The sequence below is a fragment of the Telmatherina bonti genome (assembly GCF_933228915.1).
Source record: "Telmatherina bonti genome assembly, chromosome: 8".
Taxonomy (NCBI): domain Eukaryota; kingdom Metazoa; phylum Chordata; class Actinopteri; order Atheriniformes; family Telmatherinidae; genus Telmatherina; species Telmatherina bonti.
Genome location: NC_136626.1, coordinates 24,294,299 through 24,317,496, shown reverse-complemented (window position 1 = coordinate 24,317,496; position 23,198 = coordinate 24,294,299). Strand labels below are relative to the sequence as shown.

General features: G+C 39.8%; 2 protein-coding genes across 4 annotated transcripts in view; both read right to left on the bottom strand.

Moving 5' to 3' along the window:
• Positions 1–1,213: 1,213 nt before the first annotated feature.
• Positions 1,214–17,065, bottom strand: cdc34a (cell division cycle 34 homolog a). Its single transcript, XM_079244456.1, has 5 exons — positions 16,624–17,065; positions 8,381–8,467; positions 7,282–7,379; positions 4,155–4,289; positions 1,214–4,048 (listed from the first exon to the last, which is right to left on the bottom strand). Exons 1-5 carry the CDS (start codon positions 16,804–16,806, stop codon positions 3,826–3,828), a joined length of 726 nt encoding a protein of 241 aa, XP_079100582.1. The 5' UTR covers positions 16,807–17,065; the 3' UTR covers positions 1,214–3,825.
• An 835-nt stretch (positions 17,066–17,900) lies between these two features.
• The window catches only part of ap3d1 (adaptor related protein complex 3 subunit delta 1), a 28,458-nt gene continuing 23,160 nt past the window's right edge, over positions 17,901–23,198 (bottom strand). For all 3 annotated transcript variants that reach the window (XM_079245737.1, XM_079245739.1, XM_079245738.1), the window contains 7 exons: positions 23,121–23,168; positions 22,025–22,214; positions 21,721–21,809; positions 21,486–21,571; positions 20,972–21,093; positions 20,659–20,738; positions 17,901–20,510 (listed from right to left, as the gene is read on the bottom strand). In XM_079245737.1, coding sequence (XP_079101863.1) covers positions 20,415–20,510; positions 20,659–20,738; positions 20,972–21,093; positions 21,486–21,571; positions 21,721–21,809; positions 22,025–22,214; positions 23,121–23,168 — 711 coding nt within the window. In that variant the 3' untranslated portion in view covers positions 17,901–20,414. The remainder of the gene's footprint in view (positions 20,511–20,658; positions 20,739–20,971; positions 21,094–21,485; positions 21,572–21,720; positions 21,810–22,024; positions 22,215–23,120; positions 23,169–23,198) is intronic.

Below are 23,198 nucleotides of genomic sequence, written 5' to 3'. Positions count from 1 at the left end.
CATTTTTTATGATGACATGTACATAAAATCTACAAGACTTTCCAGAAGAAAACTGAACATCTAACTAAATAGTTGCTAAAACAATAACATTACCTCTGAAAACTTTAACCACACAGATATAACCTTTGTCTGGCTTAGTCGTTATCAATCTTTTAGAGCCATCACCCCCAACATAACACATGTTGGTGTTTGCGACCCCCCCCCAGCCCCACGTGTTGACAGTGAGTCATCACGTGGGCATGACCAAAGGGTCATCTTGCAGCCATCCTCTAAGTGTAAGGCTGAAATCTTCATAAATGAGGATAAAGGGGTTTTTCATGGATTTGGTTCACTGCTGTGACAAAGCATCTACATGTCCAAAGTTAGTTTTTCTGGCAGAGATGATGCCAGTTTCAGATTTTTTAATAACTACACTAAATTTGTTGCTTATGTGTTAAATGTGTTAAAAAAAATTATGGTACTAATTTCACCCCTCACGGGGGTCCTGACCCCTAATTTAAGAACCACTGGTCAAACACATGCACAACTGTGAGAACGGCTATGGGCCCACAAGACATGGTTAAAAATCCTGAGAAAGGATCAGACTCTAGATCAAAGTTGTCCAGGTCCAGATCTCTGGGGCCATGATCCCACAGGTTTTTCATGTTCCCCTGTTCCAACACACCTGACTAAATCTAATCAGTCTTTGTGCAGAACTTCATTGGCTATTTAACAGAAGCCAAGTATGTTGGAACAGGGATACGTGGAAAACCTGCAGGAAAGCGGTCCTCGAGGATAGACTTTGGACATCCCCGCTGTAGACTGTAAATATATTCTGCTACAAAATCTGTGAACAAAACTGAATGGAAGAACTAAACTTACACTGTACTTTTCTGTAGACAAGCTGACTAAAAAAAAAAAAAAAAAAAAAAAAAAAAAGGCCATGGAAAAGTTTTCTTTGTGTGTGCAGCCCAGGAAAAAGCAGATACTTCTCTCAATAAACTCAGTTAACTTTCTGTACAGATTACAAAACACATTCGTTTTTAAAAACAACTGTGTATAAATAAAAATGTGTGAAATAAAAAAGCCAGAGGCTTACCTCTTAGAGCACAACAGTTTCTTACACATTGCAATGTCTGAAAGAAAACAAAAAATAAAGATAAGAGCTTCAAATCTACTAAACAGACAAAATAAACTAAGAAATAAAAGGTAAAAAAGTCAGCCAATATCTAATAAAGAGCTTTATTTCAGATTTTAAATAGATTTACAAACCATAAGAAAAAAGAAAGAAAAAAAAAACAAAACAACTGATCGTCAAAATATCCACATGTGCATATCAAGGTAGAGATTGTAAACAGTCCTTTGAAGCCAACGTCCCCCCAGGGTCATGTTCACTTAGCTGGAAAAAGATTTGTTTGTTGGTTGGTGGTTTGTCTTATTTCTTTTTTTTTTTTTCCTGAGGTTCTTTTTGTTTTCTTTACTGCTGGGCGTTTCCTCAGTGCTGCTGCCACCAATCACAGCTCAAACAACTTGGGGGGGGGGGGGGGGGGTTAGAGGAACGTAGAAGGGAAAAACCGCAGTGACAAAAAAAAAAAAAAAAAAAAAAAAGAATCCCAAACTTAGACATAAAAGCGTGAGTGGGTTTACAGTCCACATAATGGATATAAATGATCCAGTATTGATAATTTCTCATGGAACATTCAGAGCCACATAATCATTACAGCAAAGTTTGGTTCAAACATTTTTCTTGTCAGGAAATCGTGTAAAATTGGTTCCACGCGTATTCTTCCATGAACAATCCTGGTTTCTGATTGATCAATTCAATATTCTTAATACATAAAAAATGAGTACATTGCAGCTCACACCACAATTTGCCAATCAAAAAATATGACGCCAACAAAGAGAAGCTGCCCCTCCCAAAAAAGGAAAAAAACAAAAAAACAAAACAACCCTCAGCCGAGTCACAATGCAACAGTTACACGTAAAATCGAGTTTGAGAACCTTTATCCTGCACACAATCCAAACCTTTATAGCAGATCTAAAAATCACAAAACACATATCGGCATGCTCATGCTCGGAGAACAACCCAAACCCAGAAACTTCCCATTTTACGCATCTTCTATACTCTTTTCAGTTCATCTTTTAAAATGATCAGTGAATATTCACAACAACGGAAACATGGCTTCAGTGATGTTGAGAATTTCTTTGCAAATACTGTTGGATGGTGGTAATGTGTTTAAAAGTGTGCAATAGAGCACTGCAGGCAGGAGAGGGCCTCAGAACGTGCACAGCACTGAAAAAACACCATTAGACTGCATATTTATCATGCCATTTTCCTTTCTTCTGCTTCACTCACTCTGCAACCTGATCTCCTCTGAGGTAACAGGGTTCATTGGCTCAGGTGAGTCAAGATGGCTGCAGTCTGGGAGAGCAATTCAGAGTTAAAGAAAAGTTGCACACACAGACACCAGTAGGAAAGATTAGTGTACAACATGACTCCTCTGATGAGGTTACTGGTGCTACTCTGTTTGGAAACCACAAACCTCTGATCAACATCGAGACAGATCCAGCTGCACATGTCCACCTCTAAGGGATGCCGGTCACTCTGAAGCCCTCACAGACACACAGAGAACTAAAGCTGGACTTCCTGTCAGACTGACTGCAAGGCTCAGCTTTGCTGCCACATTTAAAGCACTGCATATTAAGGAAGTTCAAGCACTGACTGCATAGTTTTTTTGTCCTTTTTTTTTTTTTTTTTTTAAAGTACAGTACATTGGATTACACGAGCAGCAGCAGGCTTTGCTAGATGTTTAGAACATCCAGGCCACTTGTAGCAAGTGCTTGTACGATGAAGGCTGGTGGCAGCGACTGGAGGCTGATTGCTCTACATTCCATTCTTTAGATCAGCTGTTGGATTCTACGTTTCTACTCACACGCCCGACTAATCTGACAGGTGCTACTATATATAAGTAAGTCTTTGCACCATCAAGATGATGCTGTACACACATATTGTGAGTTTCAAAAATTGCCCTCTGCCACCTTTGAATGTCTAGCTGGTAGGGTCTTGCTTCAACTGGTCACCCGGTTGCTCAAATATGGGGCATTGGGGATACAAGGAAGGCACAAGGGAGTGTGAGCAGCTTTCTGAAACTGATAACTTCCCCGTTTGGAGCAGCGCAAGCCCTGCGGCTTTAAAGGTCAGAGGTGAAGTGTGACAGGGCTTTAAACAGCCTGCTTACTGGAGGTCCTACACACTGCTCAGGCGGAAATTACCTGACTTGTTATAACTCAACTGTTAGCTTCTCCTGGAAATGCTTTCTTCTTGTTTTACGGTGATCTGATCTGTGGCCTGACATTCCTGCTGCATGACTGGAAAAGAAGTGAGCGCTCTAGCTTTAAAAGCTTTGTTACACTCAACACTGGTGAAAGAAACAAAGTGTTGCAGCTGAATATGCTTTTAGGCGATTTTAAACAAGTGAGGGGAGGGAGGGGGTAATCAGTGCAGATGAACATTAGAAGATGAAATATTGAAAGCATGTGACATGACATTATGAAGCTGTCTGCATGTCATGTGTAACTTCTATTCAGACAAGTGAAAAAATAAAATAAGAAAAGGCTCAAAGACAAAAACCAAAATCAAGTCTCCAGCTTTCTTTTCTTCAACAGATCAGGCTTCGTGTGCATATTGTGACTGCACATGTGACAGAGGACTGACGAGGCCGTGCTGTGAGGACTCGGAAGTAAAGGGGAAGAAGATAAAGTTCAGTCCACGTGTGGGTGAGAGCAAGAGCTGGTCTGGGGTGGTGGGGGGGAGGACATGGTAGGTGACATCACAGGGAGGCGTGGTCAGGAGTCCTCTGTGCCAGAGTCATCCTCGTCATAGCAACAGTCTTCATTGTCGTCCTCATCATCTTCCTCCAGCTCCTCGTCGTCGTAGTAGTCATCGTATAAGAGGTTTGAGCCATCATCTGTGGGTGGGACTTGGGTGCGGACACAGTATTCGTCCAACGTGACAGGAACCTTGACGCCGTCCCTCTCTGCATCAGCTTTGGTAGCTAGCACTTGCTTCCTGTGAGATTGAAGGGGAGGAGAAGAGCTTCAGTGCCAGAACTTTGTGTTTCCATTGTACTGACAAGATCCTTTACCAGGAGTGCTGTGTGTGCCCCTTGTGGTACCTGATGATCTCAATATATTCTCTGTCCTTGCCCTTGCTGTCCCTCCACTTGCGGTACATGACGGATGCGTCCACATTGGCTGGAGAAAACGTGTTGGGTTCGTTCAGCAAGGAGATGACACTGAGCAGGATGGTCCTGGGAGAGATGCATAGGAAAGAGTGGGGAGAGATTAAAATAGAGGAAGGCAATACAGGATGTGAAGGGGAAATAAAAAATGCAAAGAAGGTTGAGAAAGATGGAGGTAAGATGAGACAAGAGACATTGAAAGTGCAGATTTCTATCTATGTAGCAGAGGGCTACATAGATAGAAAGACACCAAGACAGAAACAGGGTCAGCAAAGCAGCCTTTCCAACTTTTAAATGTCCACTTTTATCATTGTTAACATCGGATTTTAGTTCCAGGAACTGATTTGTGTATTATATCTCTAAAATAAGGAAAGACAAGAAAATGAGAGAGCTGAAGTGAACAATTCCAGCTGTATCAAATAAATATCTAAATAGGAGAATAAATTTTAGATTATGTTCATATGGATTACACCTTTTAAAGACATTATATATATATATATATATATATATATATATATATATATATATATATATATAATATAACACATTTTACAGCTTGTAATTGGCTGCAAAGATTGGAACATCACAACAATATCTGACAAACTAAATATTACTGTTATAGTAAACTGCATGACAAAAAAAAACCCCAAAAAACAATTATGTATGTGTGTGTGTGTTTTTATATATATATATATATATGGAAATGGAATATGCAAATACAAATTTGCATATATATGCAAATGGAATAGACAACAGGTGGAAAGTATAGGCAATTGGCAAGACACACCCAATAAAGGAGTGGTTCTGCAGGTGGTGACCACAAAACACTTCTCAGTTCTGATGCTTTCTGGCTGATGTTTTGGTCACTTTTGAATGCTGGCGGTGCTTTCACTCTAGTGGTAGCATGAGACAGAGTCTACAACCCACACTAGTGGCTCAGGTAGTGCAGCTCATCCAGGATGGCACATTGATGCGAGCTGTGGCAAGAAGGTTTGCTGGGTCTGTCAGGGTAGTGTCCAGAGCATGGAGGCGCTACCAGGAGACAGGCCAGTACATCAGGAGACATGGAGGAGGCTGTGGGAGGGCAACAACCCAGCAGCAGGACCGCTACCTCCTTCATTGTACAAGGAGGAACAGGAGGAGCACTGCCAGAGTCCTGCAAAATGAGCTCCAGCAGGCCACAAATGTGCATGTGTCTGGTCAAACAGTCAGAAACAGACTCCATGAGGGTGGTATGAGGGCCTGACGTCCACAGGTGGGGGTTGTGCTTACAGCCCAACACCATGCAGGACGTTTGGCATTTGCCAGAGAACACCAAGATTGGCAAATTGGCTACTGGTGCCCGGTGCTCTTCACAGATGAAAGCAGGTTCACACTGAGCACATGTGACAGACGTGACAGAGTTTGGAGATGCCGGGGAGAATGTTCTACTGCCTGCAACATCCTCCAGCATGACCGGTTTGGCAGTGGGTCAGTAATGGTGTGGGGTGGCATTTCTTTGGAGGGCCGCACAGCCCTCCATGTGCTTGCCAGAGGTAGCCTGACTGCCATTAGGTACCGAGACGAGATCCTCAGACCCCTTGTGAGACCATATGCTGGTGTGGTTGGCCCCGAGCTCCTCCTAATGCAAGACAATGCTAGACCTCATGTGGCTGGAGTGTGTCAGCAGTTCCTGCAACATGAAGGCATTGATGTTATGGACTGGCCCGCCCATTCCCCAGACCTGAATCCAGTTGAGCACATCTGGGACATCATGTCTCGCTCCATCCACCAACGCCAAGTTGCACCACAGACTGTCCAGGAGTTGGTGGATGCTTCAGTCCAGGTCTGGGAGGAGATCCCTCAGGAAAACATCTGCCGCCTCATCAGGAGCATGCCCAGGCGTTGTAGGGAGGTCACCCAGGTACGGGGAGGCCACACACACTACTGAGCCTCTTTTTGACTTGTTTAAAGGACATTACATCAAAGTTGGATCAGCCTGTAGTGTGCTTTTCCACTTTAATTTTGAGTAAAACTCCAAATTCAGACCTCCATGGGTTGGAACATTTGATTTTCATTGATAATTTGAGTGATTTTGTTGTCAGCACATTCAGCTATGGAAAGAACAAAGTATTTAATAAAAATATTTCATTCATTTATCTACAATGTGTTACTTTAGTGTTCCCCTTTATTTTTTTGAGCAGTGTATATATCATCTATAGAACCACCTGGACAAACCAACCAAATAGCTAAAAGCTTTCTGTTGGATAATTACTGCATAACCCCAACTGATGCAATGAGCAGCTTTTCTTTTCTTTTAAACTACCACATTAAAAAAACATCCTGTGGTTGCAGAAAAGATGTTAAGATGGGTTCCAATCATTGGCAAGCATCAAGCAGAGAAGACATCTGTAGTGATTGCAGAAAGGACTCAAATTTGGTTATGGATTGTCCAACACAGGAAGATCTGGAAGAATAGTGGGGAACCATAGTCTTCCAGGAAGAAATGTGATCGGAAAAAAAATCCTGAATAATCGACAATCTTAAATGGTTGTTAAAAGTGAATTGAAGAAACACAAAAGTAGAACTCAGAGCTATGGTTAATAGTGAAAGTAAGCGCATCCCACAAACACAATGTGAAGGGACCTCAAAGGATTGGGAGAAAACAGCTCTGTAGCCCCAATTAGAAAACCAATAAGCAGAGAAGCTCAACGTTGGACTCTGGAGCAATGGAAGGTCATGTGGTTCTACTGTACAAGCCTTGTGGGGGCAGTCTATGATCTGGAGTTCCTACAGTAGGTTGGGTTTAGGTTTAGCAAAATTGAAATGGATCAGCTGAATACGATCAATAACCTGGTAATTCAATTAATGGATTTTTCCTTCACTGATATAACAATGCCCGTCTTAAGTTGTGGCCACCACAAAGCCCAGACCTTAACCCCATTAAGGGGAATCTTTGGGATTTGCTGGAGAGCGCCATGAGAGGTAATTAATAAAAAAAAAACTAACTTCAAAGAAGAAAAGCAGCAGTGATGATTTGAGTACAAGATTAATTATTGAGTACACTGTATCTAATAAGTACCTGACATTCTGTGTGGGGTTCCACCTCTCTGAAGGCAACTCGCCGCTCTGTGGGTCATCTACTGGTGGATGCAGGATAGAAATGCACACATCCCCATTCTAGGGATACAGAACAGATCATGTTCAAGACAAGCAATTTTATGGTAAAAATATCAGTACACAACTTAAAACTCTGTGCTTATGATCGTTTTATGGGCACAGTTACATTTATTATGGACGTTTTTGGAGCCATTGTTGCCCTAGTATCCTGAGGATTAAAAAACCGTACTTCACAATTTTTATTTCCGTCTCAGTACGTCACTTTACAGCAGCATTTGACTTTATTGCGCAGCATCCCAATCGAGCAACTGGATATCAACACAACAGTGGTTCTGAACGTGCACCATAGCTAATTCATTAAATAAACCCAAAAGGACATTATTGAAGGAAGAGAGAAAAACACAGAGCAAGATGTAATACAAGCATCAACATCAAACTGACTGTTACTAACTAGAGGAGCTCAGAGAGAATAAATATGCAAGACAGATGCCGCATTAGCTGTTGTTAGGGGATGCCTCAGTGAGAAATCTGCCAAAGTTCAGAAGTGGTTTGTCATTGAGATACTTAAACTTATTCCAAAAGAGCAAAATGTGAACTTTTCAATAAAATCCCAAACAGCTGGTCATGGGGTTGAAGGGAAGTGCATTACATAGCCACTGTATCAGAAGATTTAATAATTGATTGATCAGATTGCTTAATCTCTCTCTTTTAATGTTCAGCTATAAAACTAAACATGGTGGAAAGCTGGAACTTAGTTATTTTCACTTTGAAAAATGAAAAAAAATATTGGTTAAATTTCCCCCAAAATCTTCTGAATTTCTGCTCATTTAAATCTCAATGTAAATTTGTATGGATCATTAAGAGCTTTAGTTGTAACTTCAAAAATACACAGAACGTAAAATTAAAGTCTACTGAAGAGAGATTCACTAGATTTAAGAATTTTGTGTTTAAAAACAGTAATATGATGAAATAAATCCCTAAAAGAATAAAAAATACCAGGATAAGATACTGTGCACTGTCATCAACACAATCATTTCTTTTTTTTTTTTTTTATAAATTACCTCATAGATATTGGGGTGCCACATTTTGGTGAGAAAACGAAAAGCAGGTGGAGAGTACGGGTAGTCAACAGGAAACTTGATCCGAGCCTAAAGGGTGAGAGAAGACGTGTATTAACAACGTGGCAGGAAGTTTATTTACCACTCTCAGCAGCAAACTTGCAAGTCTCAACTACTTTCCATGAAGCCGTTTTGGAAACATTTTCACACATTACCCAGATGGATTCCTTTAACCAAAGTTAAACATCTGCATTTAATTAGAACCAACACCCTGTATCATTTTATTTTACACTTTAGAAATCAGCTTAGCTGGTGGCACAAGTACGACTGTGTTTGAGACAACTAGTTTCATGCAAAGACAGCCACGTGGCTACACAATGAGCACACACAGCTGACAAGAAAAAGGTGCTTCAATCTGAAAGCTGTATTTCCTCTGTAATTATTGAACCAGTGTCAACACACAGCTGCTGAATGAAGCGCTACAATCACAGATTAGTTCTGATAGCAATTTAAAGAAACATATAAATAGAAACTGTGGAGTCACAGCAAACCTTTCCGTGGTGGCTGAGCATGGTTCAGTGTAATGACAGTGTAATGTAATATGGTGTGGAGGAAGGGAGGGATGGAGGATCACAGTGCACTCAGCTGCAGTTTATGGAGCTCAGAAACACCGATGATCAGGAGGGGGTTGGTGGTATGAAGACACTGAGTATATCCTCTCCAGCAGTCACTTCAGCCTAAAACAATCCACTACTCACAACCGTGTTCTGCTATTGTATGTCCCAACACGGAAGCGCAACTGCATATACACTGTGTCAAGGATTCCTCCTCTCTTTTCCATTAGGCATGTCACAGAAGAGATGGGGATGGTGGGAGAGCATTCACCGACTGGGACTGATTACACACATGCACATCACTCACAGCAGGAAACCGCTTCATGATCCCCTTGTCATATACACACACACGCGCACAACGCACAAATGCACACTTGCTTGCATTTGCTGATTCGGCATGGTCAGCTGGTCTTTACTGAAGTGATGGGGGGGGGGGCAGCTGCATGTGAGCAGAAGGGTGGAATGGCAGCATAGGGGAAATAAAGGGGGTTGGGCTGTTTATGAGATTTTAATACTTCAGATGTCTTTGACAGCATTGTATCAGTAAACGTAAACAGATATTTGTCATAAAAAGGTGTAATGACCTCTGCAGCATATCGTGCACATTTAGTGTTTGGCATGATATATGTTATAAAGAGGGATTACATACCATCAAAACTGATCTGATCTCAACCCTGTAAAACCATATTGGGGAAGAAACACAGACAATATTGAGAAAAAGTCAGAAAAAAAAGGGTTTGACTGCTCCTGCCAAAAAGCTGGCAGACAGGCTGAGTGCAGAGTTCAAGCCAGCACTGTACACATTACAGTGCTGGCAACAGTACAGCACCCAGCAGGCAGCCAGGGGGTGGTGGAGTGGGAGGAAGGCCATGCAGCAACAGTGCCTGCTTGCTTTTTTCCCCAAAACAATAAAGCATTAACATTATATCTGTCCATTGACTGAGAATGATGAGAAAGAGCCACTGGAGGCTTCTTATTTTTTAAATAAAAACTCACACGCGCCTGCAAACAAGATATTTGCCAATAAATGTGTCCTAAATTGGGTTTGAATCAGCAGTCATTCAGCATGACTTAAAAAAAAAAAGCATTTGCTCAAATACACAGGAACATAGAAATGTAAAAAACAAGTCTTCTTCAAGTCTTCAGGTAAACCTGTGGCAACAATTATACAGGAAAAAAAGCTGTCTAAGCTTTTTTTTTTTTCTTTTTAATTAAATACCATGTTGGTGAAAATGTCGTTGAACAAGCGGAGCTACCTGACTCCTTAATGATATGGAGGGAAAAGAGAAAAAAAAAAGACAAACACATGGGTCCTGAAACAAAAAAAATGTTTCTCTTAAATAGTATGTCACATAACTGGTGGGTTGCTGGGTGTCCTATGAAACAACAGATCGCTCTATATGTCCAGTAAAAGCCCAACTCGTCAGTCTTGCTTGTCTGAATGCAAGCACACAGTGGCTACGGCTACATGATGTTTTTTAATTCAGAATTAATAATCTGGAATTAAATAATTCAGAATGAACGTATTCTCCTACAAATGTACATGAAAATAATAATTCTAAATGAAGGTTTACATTAAACAAAACCTTACCTAAATCCTCTTTAGAGCGGTGGGAGTCAAGGGTTCTGATTGGACAGAGGGTGCACGTGACGTATAACGCATACCGGAAATAAACAAAGTTCCCTCCCTGCTGCTTGTCTTTTCAGTCGTAACGTGTAAAAACTAAATTAAAAAAGATACCAGTTTTGTTGCTATCTTTATCATAATTTTGCACTACCAACTTGACAAGAGCATACTACTTCACTTTTTGCAGCAACTGAGAAGGAGAAGAAAGACAGACCACCGAACACGGGAACAACGCACATTATCAGGACAGGACAAAGCCCATGAGCATGTGCAGAACAGCCAGAATTAATTTAGAGTGGAATTAAGGTTTACATGACAGAGGAATTAAATAGTTCAGAATTACTAAACCAGCCACTTACATTGGAATTAAGTTTAATTCCAAAATAAATTTGCATTAGGAATTAAGTGTTTACATGGTCATTTTTTTATCAGTTTAAAGCGGAATTAACTTTTATTCGGAATTAAACAGGAATGAATACTGCCATGTAAACGTAGCAAGTGTAGCAGATAGGGATATGCATTAAAGGTGGAGTATGTAAGATTTTCAATATTTTCAAAATAAACTAAAAAATAACTACAATCATAATTAGCTATGAACCCTCTGCCTGTAGTAATAGTTTCATGCTTTAGCATTAGTTGAAGCTTAAAAAGGCTGCTCTGCAGTACACAGTAGTTTGTCTTCTGTCTCAGTACTGTGCACAAAGGAAGATGACAAGAGTAAAGAGGAAGAAGGGCAAGAACAAAGCAGTGGGGTCTTAAGTCAATATAAACTTTAATATATTTACTTCTTCAGTTCTGTTATCAAACCATTGCATTAACCTTTACAGTACAAGACTCATTCGTCTTTCCGTCTGTGTATACACATACAGCAGCTCAAACATTATCTCTACCTGTCACAAAAAAACCTCTGCGTGTTCATGTAACAGTCTGCCACTGCTACACGTCATGCCTCAGAACAGGACTGAGATCAGAAACAACAGAATCCACAGCGAGAGGGTGACTCACTCTGAACTTCTCATCTGAGCAGCAGAAACGACATTTTGCCAAGCATGCAAGATACACTTATGAAAGACTTGTCTTGTTAACCAAAAACAGAATGGAAGCTCACTTTCCTCATTCTACGAAAATCTTTCTGGACTGTGACCTAAAAAGCTGCCTTTGGGAGAGAAACAAGGAATGAGAGAGAACACGCCCACCCTGTGGAAAATGACAGCAAGCTGAAGTAAACCAGGTCAATGAAAAGACCCTGAAAGGAACAAATCATGCTGTTCTTTTGCACCTCTTTGGAATTTCTGGAGATTTTACAACTTTTACACACATGCACACACACACAGCTTAACTTGCACTTATCCAGAATGACAGGAAAAAAGACCTCGAGTAGAGCCTACAAAACAAATACACATGCCAGGGTTTATAGTTGTGCCCAATAAACCCTGTTCTCATAATCTCTAAAGTGAAATAAAAGAATAAAAACATAGTTATGTCAAACTGATTTTTGTTTTATCTTAGCTGTTGGAATAATAAAAAAACAAAGAAAAGCAAACAGGGCCTTGAACGAGGAATATGATTACCACACCGGTGGCCCGAACAGGAAAGAAAGAACACACTCCCAGTGCTTCAGGGGATGGTTGTAACTGTCTGCTTGGGCCTCACACTTGCCTCTGCTCCCAACAGACTCTCCTTTCAGAGAGGGACCACTGCAAAGAAGTACTGTCTGATCTTGATCTGGCTGTTTCAGTTTTCCCCCTTTTTTTTCCTGGGCCCTGCTCTTGTTTCTCTGTGACACAGCCGGAGGGGGAAACATGACTCTGGCAGCTCAGCTTGGCCCGGCCCAGTCGAGCCTTATTCAGCTAGGTTGGGTCCTCTGGCCTGTACCTTCTCCTTCTTTACAACTGGAACACTAAGGTTGAGTCTTTATGCATGAGAATGATATAAGTCAAACAAAGCATGAATATCGCTGCTTAACAGGACTGGGTCTCTGTCAACTTGCTGCCACGACATGACAGAAAGGTCCAGGCCAACCCCAAACTACAAAAAAAAGTCTTATCAGCTAAGAAAACCCCTTGATTGATATATGAATGGTACTTTTTCCATGGCATGAATTAAGGAGACTTTGACATCATAATGTCAAACATCAAAAAGCTGAAGCAGCCATCTTAAATTTTTGAGTCCACACAGGCGTCATTTCTGATGTACGTCACCATGGCAAACTCTCTGTGGGCCCTCACTTATCGCAAGGTTGTGTTTGAGCTTCACAATTCACACACATTTTTTACTCCTTATGTTCTGATGCATGACACGGGACAGAACAGGTCAAAGCACGTCAAATGTGAAGTGACAGTCTCTGGGGTCACAGAAGAAGCAATGTCAAAGTTCTGCAGAGTACCCAGACCTATACCAGTCCTTATGGCTGTCCTTGCTCCAACAACAGTATAAGTTAAGCAATGTGAAGAGCCAAGAGACACAGCAGATGTGGATGGCTTTGAGCTTTAGGAAATTTCAGTATACAAGTGATAAATTTATAAAATAAACTCGCAGATAAATTAGAAGAGTATAATGACAACCAAGTTACTGACTAGTAAGGAGTTATCAAATTAGTTACAGCTAAAGTTTAAAAGATTTCCTTTTTGTGAAACAAAGACTATTTATGAATCAGAAGCTAAGCTAAAACACTTGGTCCTTATGCTCTGTGGTTTTGTTCCAATCTCTGCGGTGCACCATCTCACATCGGTGTCAAACGAGAGGACAGTCTGCTTAACTGGATCTGTGAGATCACAAAATTATATCTATATGTTAACAAACTCACCTTCCACTCCCAAAACTGTTGATATCTCAGTCCATAATTTCATATTTCTATTGTTGTCATTTAATATCTTGTGATTGTCCACTTCCGGGATAAATATCTCAGGTGTCTTTCGTAGAGAAAAGAAGAAAAAAAAAAAACTGATCGACTGACTTTAACCTGGCGTCACTGTGTCACAGTGATCGCAAATCTACATGGGGTCTTTTATTTGGAAATTTAAAAGACGCTTTATGCTGCTCCCATGCCGGATTTTCTGCCTGATGCACATGGTTGAGCCTAACCATTGACTAAAATGACCATTTGACTAAACTGGCAACCCAGTGGAAATCTCCCTAGCATAAGGGAAAAGAGAAACAAAAAAATAGTAAGAAAAACATTTATTAATCTAAACATAAAAGGTAATACAACCTAACTTTGCGTAAAAATATAAGTCCAAAAGTGCTTGGTTAAAAATGTAAACACACACAAACAAACCACACCTAAATATCTAGAGAAAAGATCAAGCTGAGACAGCAGACCTCCACTAAGCTGAGAAAAGGGACATAAAGAGAAAAAAAAAATCCAGTTCAACATCAAACATCAGTCACTCTTAAGTTATACAATGCCCTACCTCTAAAAGTTGGCACAAACAGACAAAAAACGGTATCAACCCAGAGGACTGGAGTCTTAGAGTAGTCAGTTCTGTTGGCCTGCTTATATATCCCAAGCTGAAGCCAAACTGGCCCTCTGCCAGCAATCAGACACCCAGAACCAGAAGGGACACTTCACGTGACAAAGCAGGCAACAAGCACAACTTTGAGATGTCTTGGGGCCACCAAATGAACATGGAAGCTGCAAAAACTACAGCTTAGTTTATGGTCAGTTCTTATCTGATAGAACTGTTGTGCAGCATGTATCCAGGTCAGTTAACCAATGTGTCTGAGTGACGTTTCAATATGTCTCAATCTACTGTGTGCCTGCGGTCATGATGGGACTCTGAATACAACACCCATGTGACAAAAATACCTGACTCACCCAGGTTTCGTGCAACGTCAGTATCTGAACAGGCAGCTTCAGTATGTCGCAACTGTTTGGTTGAGGAATCTGGTAAAAGAAAGAATTCTTTTTCTTTTTGATCCTTCAAATAAGGCAAACTGGTTGGATAGAAACCTGGACCTGAACAATGACTCACAACCATGCAGTGGATTTCACAGCCGGGACGTGCATTCCTTCCTCGACAAAGGAATCCTGGACACAGCACCCACACTGACACACTGAGCACCATCCACACAGTGGCCAGGCGGAGATCCTCTGTTTGTGCTCACAGGTTTAAATAAAGACCAGAGACTAAATGAACTTGCTTCCCAGGAACTGGAATCACCACTGAAAGCTCCACACAGTTGAATAGATGTTTTAACAAACAGTGCCATAACTTTATCTTTAATATGAGAACAAAAACAGCTTAGTATTATGAACAACAGAACAAGCTGATTAGGAAATGAGCATTTTACTGTTTGTAACTATTGCTAATAACTGAAGTCTCCTTTTGAATCAATGACCCAGATTATTCCAGTTTTATTTCACCTCAGTGTAACCAGATAAGTCATTTTCATAAAATCTTTTTATCTTTTTATGTGATGTACAACAAATTGTCAATGCCAAGTTTCAAGCTGAATTTCCAAGAATTTTATTGCTTTGCCAGACAAAGTGATTAATTAAGGGTTCCAACAGGACAAATCACCACATTAGTAAAACAGCGTCTAACAACTCTCCTCATTGTTTGGCAACAACTCCAGTTTAAATCAGAGACAAGTCAACTGTAGGCTGTCTGCTATGGGAACATATGCAAGGGGACTGGGCAGTAAGGGTATGTAGCTTCAAGTGGGTCCTATCGTGAGACAGAATCTACAGTCTCGTATTTTAAGACAAAAAACAATGAACAGCACATAATCTAGAAGTAGAGAAAATACACAAACAAGTGCTAAAACAATATTTTTTGTAACAAAGACGTTAATTCTTATGATAAAATAGTCAAAGTGTCTAAAATTGGAGTGTTCGATACATGAATATTAAAACAGGCTCAACATATCTGAGAAACAAGCCTTACTCTCTAGGAGGAAATAAAGCAGGAAAAAAAACAAAAACAAATGATGTATAACTTACAGTAACAGACAAGCTTAGACTGGAGACATTTGCATTTCAAAAGCAATGTTACACTGCATCAGGGATTGGTTCCTTTGAGTAGATTTGAATATATAAACCAACAGCCTGTTCAACACAGGGCCGGCGATTTATAATGATGAACACAAAGGAAATGATTGAATTAGTTAGCCAGCTCATGAGTTTGTGTATTCAGAGTACAGAGTTGGGTAGTAACAGATTACTTGCAGATTACTTGTAATTGTAGTTACCTAATCAGATTTCAAGAAGTAAATAACCATCATCAAGCCTACTCACTTGGGGAAAATTTAATGTAGCTGCTTTGTCAAGGATAACTTGATTATACATACAAAGAGGACCATGAAAACATTAAGATTTTCAACAGTTCACATGGATGAACTACCCATGTGTTCATATAAGGGCAGCTTGATTTGCCCAATTCTCAAGCTTCCAGTTTTGTTAACACCTTATCTGACATTTGACTTTGCTTGGTAATAATTGTGTTGTTTTTTTGTTGTTGTTTTTTTTTTTTTTTTTTTTTTTTGTTATTACATGTATTCTAAGTATTTTAAGGAAGATGTTTATGGTAAACAATCTAACCCAACCCGTACCATGTTTGCGAAGACAAAAGAGAACATGACTATCTCAAGTTAATATTACGGTGGTTTTGTTTAATCTTTTGTTTGTTTCAAAGTAACATTAAAATATCCTATATGGATACGTTATCATTGCCACAAAATGGTAAATTTATCTATGTTTTACTAGAAAAATCGCCACAACACAAAGTTTCTGTGTGAACAGGCAGACAGGGCTAAAACTTATATAGTGACTGAGCAGAGTTGATTTAAAGTTGAACAAAGAGCTTTGTCTCGCACATAAATCATCAATAGGGAACTATTAGCAATTAGCTGAGTTAATGTTATCAACTTCTATCTGTCTATGAAGGCAAGAGTTAAAACACAGTTTAAATATACGGACAGGATTTCTTTTATGTGTTAAATGTAGGCTAAATTTACCCGCTAAAGAACAATAGATCTACTGCTAGCTAACATTAGCTACTCACCTTAAAATAACCACCCTCGTAGTGCGTGTTTGGGGGTCCGAAAATCGCTACTTCCCAGTTGTACATGTCTGATTCGTCCACCAAAGTTATCTTGAATCCTTCGACTGGCTCATCTTGGAGACTTTTCATCTCCAGCATTAGTGCTTTTTGGGAACTGGCTACATGGTGTCCATGCTGAGCCATATTCCACAACGGCTTGTATTAATATATCAGCAACCCAGCACAGCTGTGACTCCGAAGGACAAAGCTAGGTCGGTTCAAACAGTAGCTACCCAAATCAAACTCAGCCCTACGCTAAGGAACTCGGCGATGTTAGTTTCCGCTGGTAGGTCTTGAAAACAGGATCTGAAATCGCGACGGCTGGGCTTTATTTGGTCGGACCTGGTGCGCCTTCCTCTGTTGTTGTGAATAATCCCGTGGAGCTCCGTTTCTGCCGACCATCTAAACCTTTTCTTATCAAGTTTCAGACGAGCTTTAAGTAACTTCCGCCCTGGGACGACAAAATAAACTTTTAATGGATTTTATTTCCTTTTCCCCACACCATTTCTAATATAAAAATATATTTGATAGAATCTCTACGACAAAGTTTCAGTGACCTTTTATGTGAGACACCCTTATACCGCTTGATTTTTTATTTATTTATGCATTTTGGCTTATTTTTTACAATATATCGGTTAGCATAGTTTTAAATGGTTTCTTTTGGGTAATATTACCTATTAAGACGGCGGCTCAACCTGTTCAACTTTGAATAGCTCAGTTATATCGTGCTCCACTCCTTTCCACTTTTAAGGCTTTAGAAAAACTCTTGTTCTGAAAGTCTGTACAGGAAACGTCAATTTCCTGACGCTGTAGTGTAGATTCTGCCAAAAGCTACCCTGCCTGCTCATTTGGGTATAAGCTAAAAAAGACCGTCTGAACAACATTGGAGGTTAAATAAACTAGCAGTATAGAAAATATTTAAACCAAACTATGGAGTTTTGTTAGTTTAACTTTGCTCATCTAAATTTCTCGCTGTCATTCACAGCACAAGTCTCGTTTACTTGAGCTACACCGCACGGACTTGCGGGAACTGTAGTTGAGGAAATATCGCCGTCTCAGTGCAAATGGCAACTTTGCTGGTAATATCTTACATAGAAAATACTAAAGTCCACACATCTTCAAACGAGTTGATTTCTAATTTGCGTGATTACAATTATTAATATTTTCTGTAACACAAAGAAAGACTACAGGATCTTCATACAGTCTTTATTTCTAATTTGGGTTGACTTTCTTTAAAGGGAGTGTAGATAATTATGTTGTCCCCTTTAAATAATGACATTGTACATCGTAAGCATGGTAGCTGAATGTGGATCAAATAAAAGACATTAACAATAAAAAATATGCCATTTTGAGAGTATATTTCAATGTCACAAGCCAAACTTGGTCAAATAACTCACTACAACTGAACAGAGAATTAAGACAAAGTGGGTTGTCTCTCAGTACACTGCTTCATGGGACCTGCTGCACTTGTCCTTATCTTCTGAGCCCCACGCCCTCGGTTTCATGACACCAAACTTAAGCCCCTTTCCTTCCCCTGTGTTTAATAATTTAAAAACATTCAATGATAATCACTTCTTTTTAATTGTCTGAACTTAATATAGATAAAAACACAATACCATCAAAAATAGAGAAAGGTCAAGTAAACTTAATATAAAAAAAAAAGGACAATATGGAATGACAAGTTTTTCTTTAAGCATGTCCATGAAACCAACAGGGAAATAAAAAGTGAACATTCCTAATCATGCAATTTACAAATTTTAATCTAATATTATGCAAAGAATGATCAGAATAAGGACAATGAATGATTAAATGAGTTGTTTCTGGATTTACTGATATCACTCATTTTCAGGAACAAGGAATACATACAGAATCATCTATTGAAATTCCTGTTAAACAACTGATCACTTCTGTACTCAGACTCTACGACTAGACTGAATAGCGAGTGGAATGGCTGACCTGACCGTCTGGTCACAGACATTATTATCAGAGTTATCTCCAACTGCAGATACAGGTGAATGGGCCTCCAAGTCAGTTTTAATCTTCCTACAACGAGGTTAGCTGGACGGGGGCAGTGGCCTCAAACAAAAATGATGCAAATTAGAACTACCTCAGAGAGGCTTCTTAGAGGAGGCCAACTCATAAGAAAAAAGAAAAGCTTTTTTCACACTCCTCATGATACGCTAATGCACACACAAACACACACACACACACACACAAAAGGCAAGGCAGTTTCTGAAGGGCAAAGAAACATCAGGGGTCATCTGGGTTACACATCAGCTGGCGTGAAGCTACCGTTATGTTAAATGTTTCCCATGAAGACAGAGTATGCTTTCTTACAGAAAGCGCCAAACCAACTAATACCGATTCAGATGTAGCCTGAAGAGTCTGCTAACAGAAAACTTCTGTTTCAGCTGGTGGAGAGTAACTATAGTGCCCTTCATTTAGTCACAAGCTTACTTTTTCCAGAGAGCAAAGAAGACGGGTGCAGTATAGGCAACTCTCTTTATGCCTTTCTCAGTGTGTAATCCAATTAGAGTTTCCTTCTGTGTGATGTTGTAATAATACCTGCTATGCAATTTAGCCAGATGAGGTAAACAGAAGAGACATGACAATCAGAAATAATACTGTATGCTTACACTCCAGATCCAGTCGCACTATTACACTCCTGTCTTCAAATGATTTGATTTGTGTAGGATTAATATGTTGAAAATCTCTGGGGATAGCATGATCAGATCAGAGAGTTTTACAAGACTTATGGAGTGCTGGAGCAGGTCAGACTGTAAGGGCTAAGGCACAGAGCAAAATCACTGAACTTCTACACAAATCACCAGCAGTGGCAAACAACGAGTCTATTTAACACCAGCAGATCTGCTCTGAGCCTCCCCAAAAGGCAAAAGAAGGCGACAAACCCTGCCTTTTAGTGTGTTTAGCTTTGGTTTTCTATCTGCTCTATCATCAATGCAACAGTCCAGGATCTGGTCTACTCCAGGCACCAGGTCAGTAGTGAGTGTCGATGTTAGAGGGCTTTTCTTTCCCCAGCTAGGACCAGGCTGAAAAGGAGCCAGCCACATTCTTTTTCCAGGCCTAAGCAGATGAGCAGCACTGATGTTTAGTGAGCGGAAAGAAGAGGGTGAAGCAAAGGCGCAGACGGGCTTCAGAGAGAGAGAGAGAGAGAGACACAGACAGACAGACAGACACACAGACACACACACACACACACACACACACACACACACACACACACACACACAAAAGAAACTAAAGACAAAAACATAAAACATCAAACTGTAAAAATACAATTCAACCATCAACGGCAAATGTCTAGTTGTCAACGTTACATTACATGACTGCCACAGACTGAATGGCTGACAGTAAATGGAAGGGAAAGGAAACGAAGGGGAGAAGCAGAGGACGTGAGGCATCCAGAAACAGAAGCACAGTGGGTCAGGGAGGCTGAAAACCAGGAAGTAAAAATTAAAGTGCACTGAAGAGAAGACGGTGCATGTACACTGTAAGTCTGTAAAACAACATCAAGTACAAAACAGTGACCACAGAGCTCAGAGTGCAGAGGAGAAAAAATGTGGGGCACTGAAGTAGAAGTAAGAGGAAGGAATCTTGCAAATCTGAGGACTAATAAATAGGGCGATGCTGGAATTGCCAGCCGCAGTGTTTCGTAACATATTATGTTGTGTTTCAGTGAGGGAGCCGGTGGCATGGAGGGGTCAGGGGCACCCTGGGGCTGTCGGACACAATCAGCAATGAGAAAAGGTCTGCTTGATCTCATCCAGCACATTCCCAAGCAGCGTTGGTTCATCACATTTAGCGTCAATGGACACCGTCTGACCAGACTGGGAAAAGAAAGCAACAAAGTCAATATCTGAAATTTTTTTTTTGCTCATTATGAATCAGTTGTGACAACATGATTGATGTAAATGAGTCTAAATCCAGCAGTGTTCTGAACCAAAAAAAAAGAGGGCACGTCACTGCTTCACTTACAGTTTTGACCAGCAGACATACATGGTGACCCTGGATAGACCTGCTGTACATGGAGGCACAGGAGTCAATCCTCTCCACAACTAATCAGGAAAGACACAAAGAACATGAGTGTCAGCACAAACCTAATAACATCATGTGACTATTATTAGCCTTTTTGGAAATTACACTCAATAACAAATCACATGCTTGGAGTTAATCATACCGAGTCTCAAGAAACGTGAATTTTCTGGAAACACGGTATCACAGTGCCTGCATGTGAATTCATTTAATGTTTTAAGACAAACTTGTCACAGAAAGCAGAAAAAAATTGTACCAGAAAAGTGGTGGTGGAAACAGATCCTGGCCAGTAGATGATGGAAGGGCATGTTAACTCCTTCCAGTTTGATGGAGCTGCTCTTCAGGTCTCCCGACTCCAGCAGCTTTGCAAACGCATCACTGGCAGGAAAAAAACAACAAACATTCAAGAACAAAAGTTTTAGTAAATGTTGCCAGAGTTTTGGGGGTTCCCGCAGAACAACCTTTAAGTTAAAAGAAAAGAAATTTTCTAATAACATGAATTAAAAAAAAAACAAAAACAAAAACAAATGTAAACCTGATAAAAAAGGAAAAACCCTTTTCATCCTGGGCATTTCAAATATTTAACTTTTGTTCAAATGTTTCATAAATAAATGAGTTTTTAAAAAAAAAAAAAGAAAAATCACTACTAAATTGACTAGAATTCCCATAGTGAGTTTACAAGACACTAAAAAGACTAAACAGCTTAAAAAAAAAAACTAAAAAAAAAAAAAAAAAACAATAAAAAAGTTCCTTTCAATGAAATCACTCACCTGTAACAAGGAGTAGTGATTAGGTAGGAGGTGCAGCTAAAGTGCAGTTTGAAGTCCAGTTTCTCATGAGTAGAAGATTCTTCATTCTATTGAAACAAAGCATGCACAATTACAGGCCCATTTCCCTCCCAATTCCCTTAATCTCTTTTTTTTAAACCACAAATTACCTACATTACCAATTGCCTGTCAAAGCTTCTGCATAATGGAAGTGTAGCAACAGTGTTTTGGTACCAACCTTTACAATGAAGGTGAGCGTTCCCTTCAGTTTCTGTGGCATTATAATGCTTTGCACAGTGAAGACAAACCGTGCCTCATTGGACACTCCTAGAAAACAGAAGAGAAGATCAAAGTGAAGCAGACCAACTTTACTTTCAAGCTAGTTTTAAATCTCAAACTAAATATCAGTGTAGTCTAGACAGAAATCTTTTTTTTTTTTTACTCTCAACCTTAGCAAAATCAAAGATACAACTCTTTTAAGAAAAGTAAAACCAGTAAAAACTATCCAAAACATGAGAATATGGTATGTATGTAGTACTGACCAGGTGGAAGCTGAAAGGGGACAGTGAGGCCATCATGTGGACCTGAGCCTTCTGGCCTCTGCAGCTTGGAGTTCAGAGAATCCAGGACGTTAAACTCCATGGATTTGAGGAAGCTGTCACACTTGTTTTCAAATATAACAGACACCACAACCTGACTGCCATCCTGCAGGTTTCCCTGGATGTCATTCACCTTGAGAGGAAAAAAAAAATTGTAATAGAAATGACCAATCAAAGCTGTGATGTCTAATCTCTTTCCCATCCATTTTAAGACCAAAGCAGTTATTAGAAAAAGAAAGTATCCCAGAAAAGCAGCCAATATAACTTATTACACCCAACATTTACAACAGAAATGACTGTTTCATAGTATCAATCTGAACACGAGAGGATCAACACAGCAACAGAATCATTCTCAGAAACAGAGGCAGCACTGCTGCAGAGGCACTCATGTGTTCTGGTTCAGAGGACAGACTCAAGAAAAACAAGAGAGAAGCACATCTAGGAGAGAGCTTTAATATTCTGTTAAGACAGAATTTAAACCAATACCTGATCAGCATCCTCATTCATCTTTAAGACAGGGAGAGAAAGGAAGAAATCTAGATGTCTTTTATCAATATCAAAATTCTTTATAGCTTATGTTGTATTTGATCAATTCTACAATATAAAAAGCATAAACCACCACTATAATTGTTGAAAAATAATGAATAGATAATTCACTCTGTTTTCGGAAGAATTGCAGGTTGTCAAAAGTTGGATTTATTTTAATCTTTTGCATTTATCTTATCAGTTTTATTTTTAAGGAAAATGGATCTGCTGAGCTGCAGGAACACTAAAACAGCAAGACACGCAACAAAGGTTGAATATCAAGATCTCGATCAGCTGCAAAAGAATTTCAGATGATTAAATGATCACAATTATGCTTGAATAAATAGAGCTGTGTCATTCACAAGAGGAATAACCTTGTTGAAGAATCATGGGGACATATAAGAAATTAAATCAGCGAACTGATTGTTATAATCAAAATAAGGCAAATTGTGGACGCATTTATTAAAATGAAAGAAAAAGCTTCAGTATCAGTGCTACAGTCACTCTCACTCACCATCTTGATGTAGGAGTTCTCAGCCAGCAGGCAGTAATTGGACATGGGCTGAAAGAAGAGAAGAGCTCAGGTCAGAAC

Excerpts from the sequence above, each read along its gene's own strand:
- cdc34a (XM_079244456.1), bottom strand. The coding sequence starts at position 16,806 with ATGGCTCAGCATGGACACCATGTAGCCAGTTCCCAAAAAGCACTAATG. Across the intron at positions 4,290-7,281 it reads AACCCCACACAGAATGTCAG|GACCATCCTGCTCAGTGTCA; the intron begins GTACTTATTAGA and ends CATCTCTCCCAG. Across the intron at positions 4,049-4,154 it reads GAATATATTGAGATCATCAG|GAAGCAAGTGCTAGCTACCA; the intron begins GTACCACAAGGG and ends TCAATCTCACAG.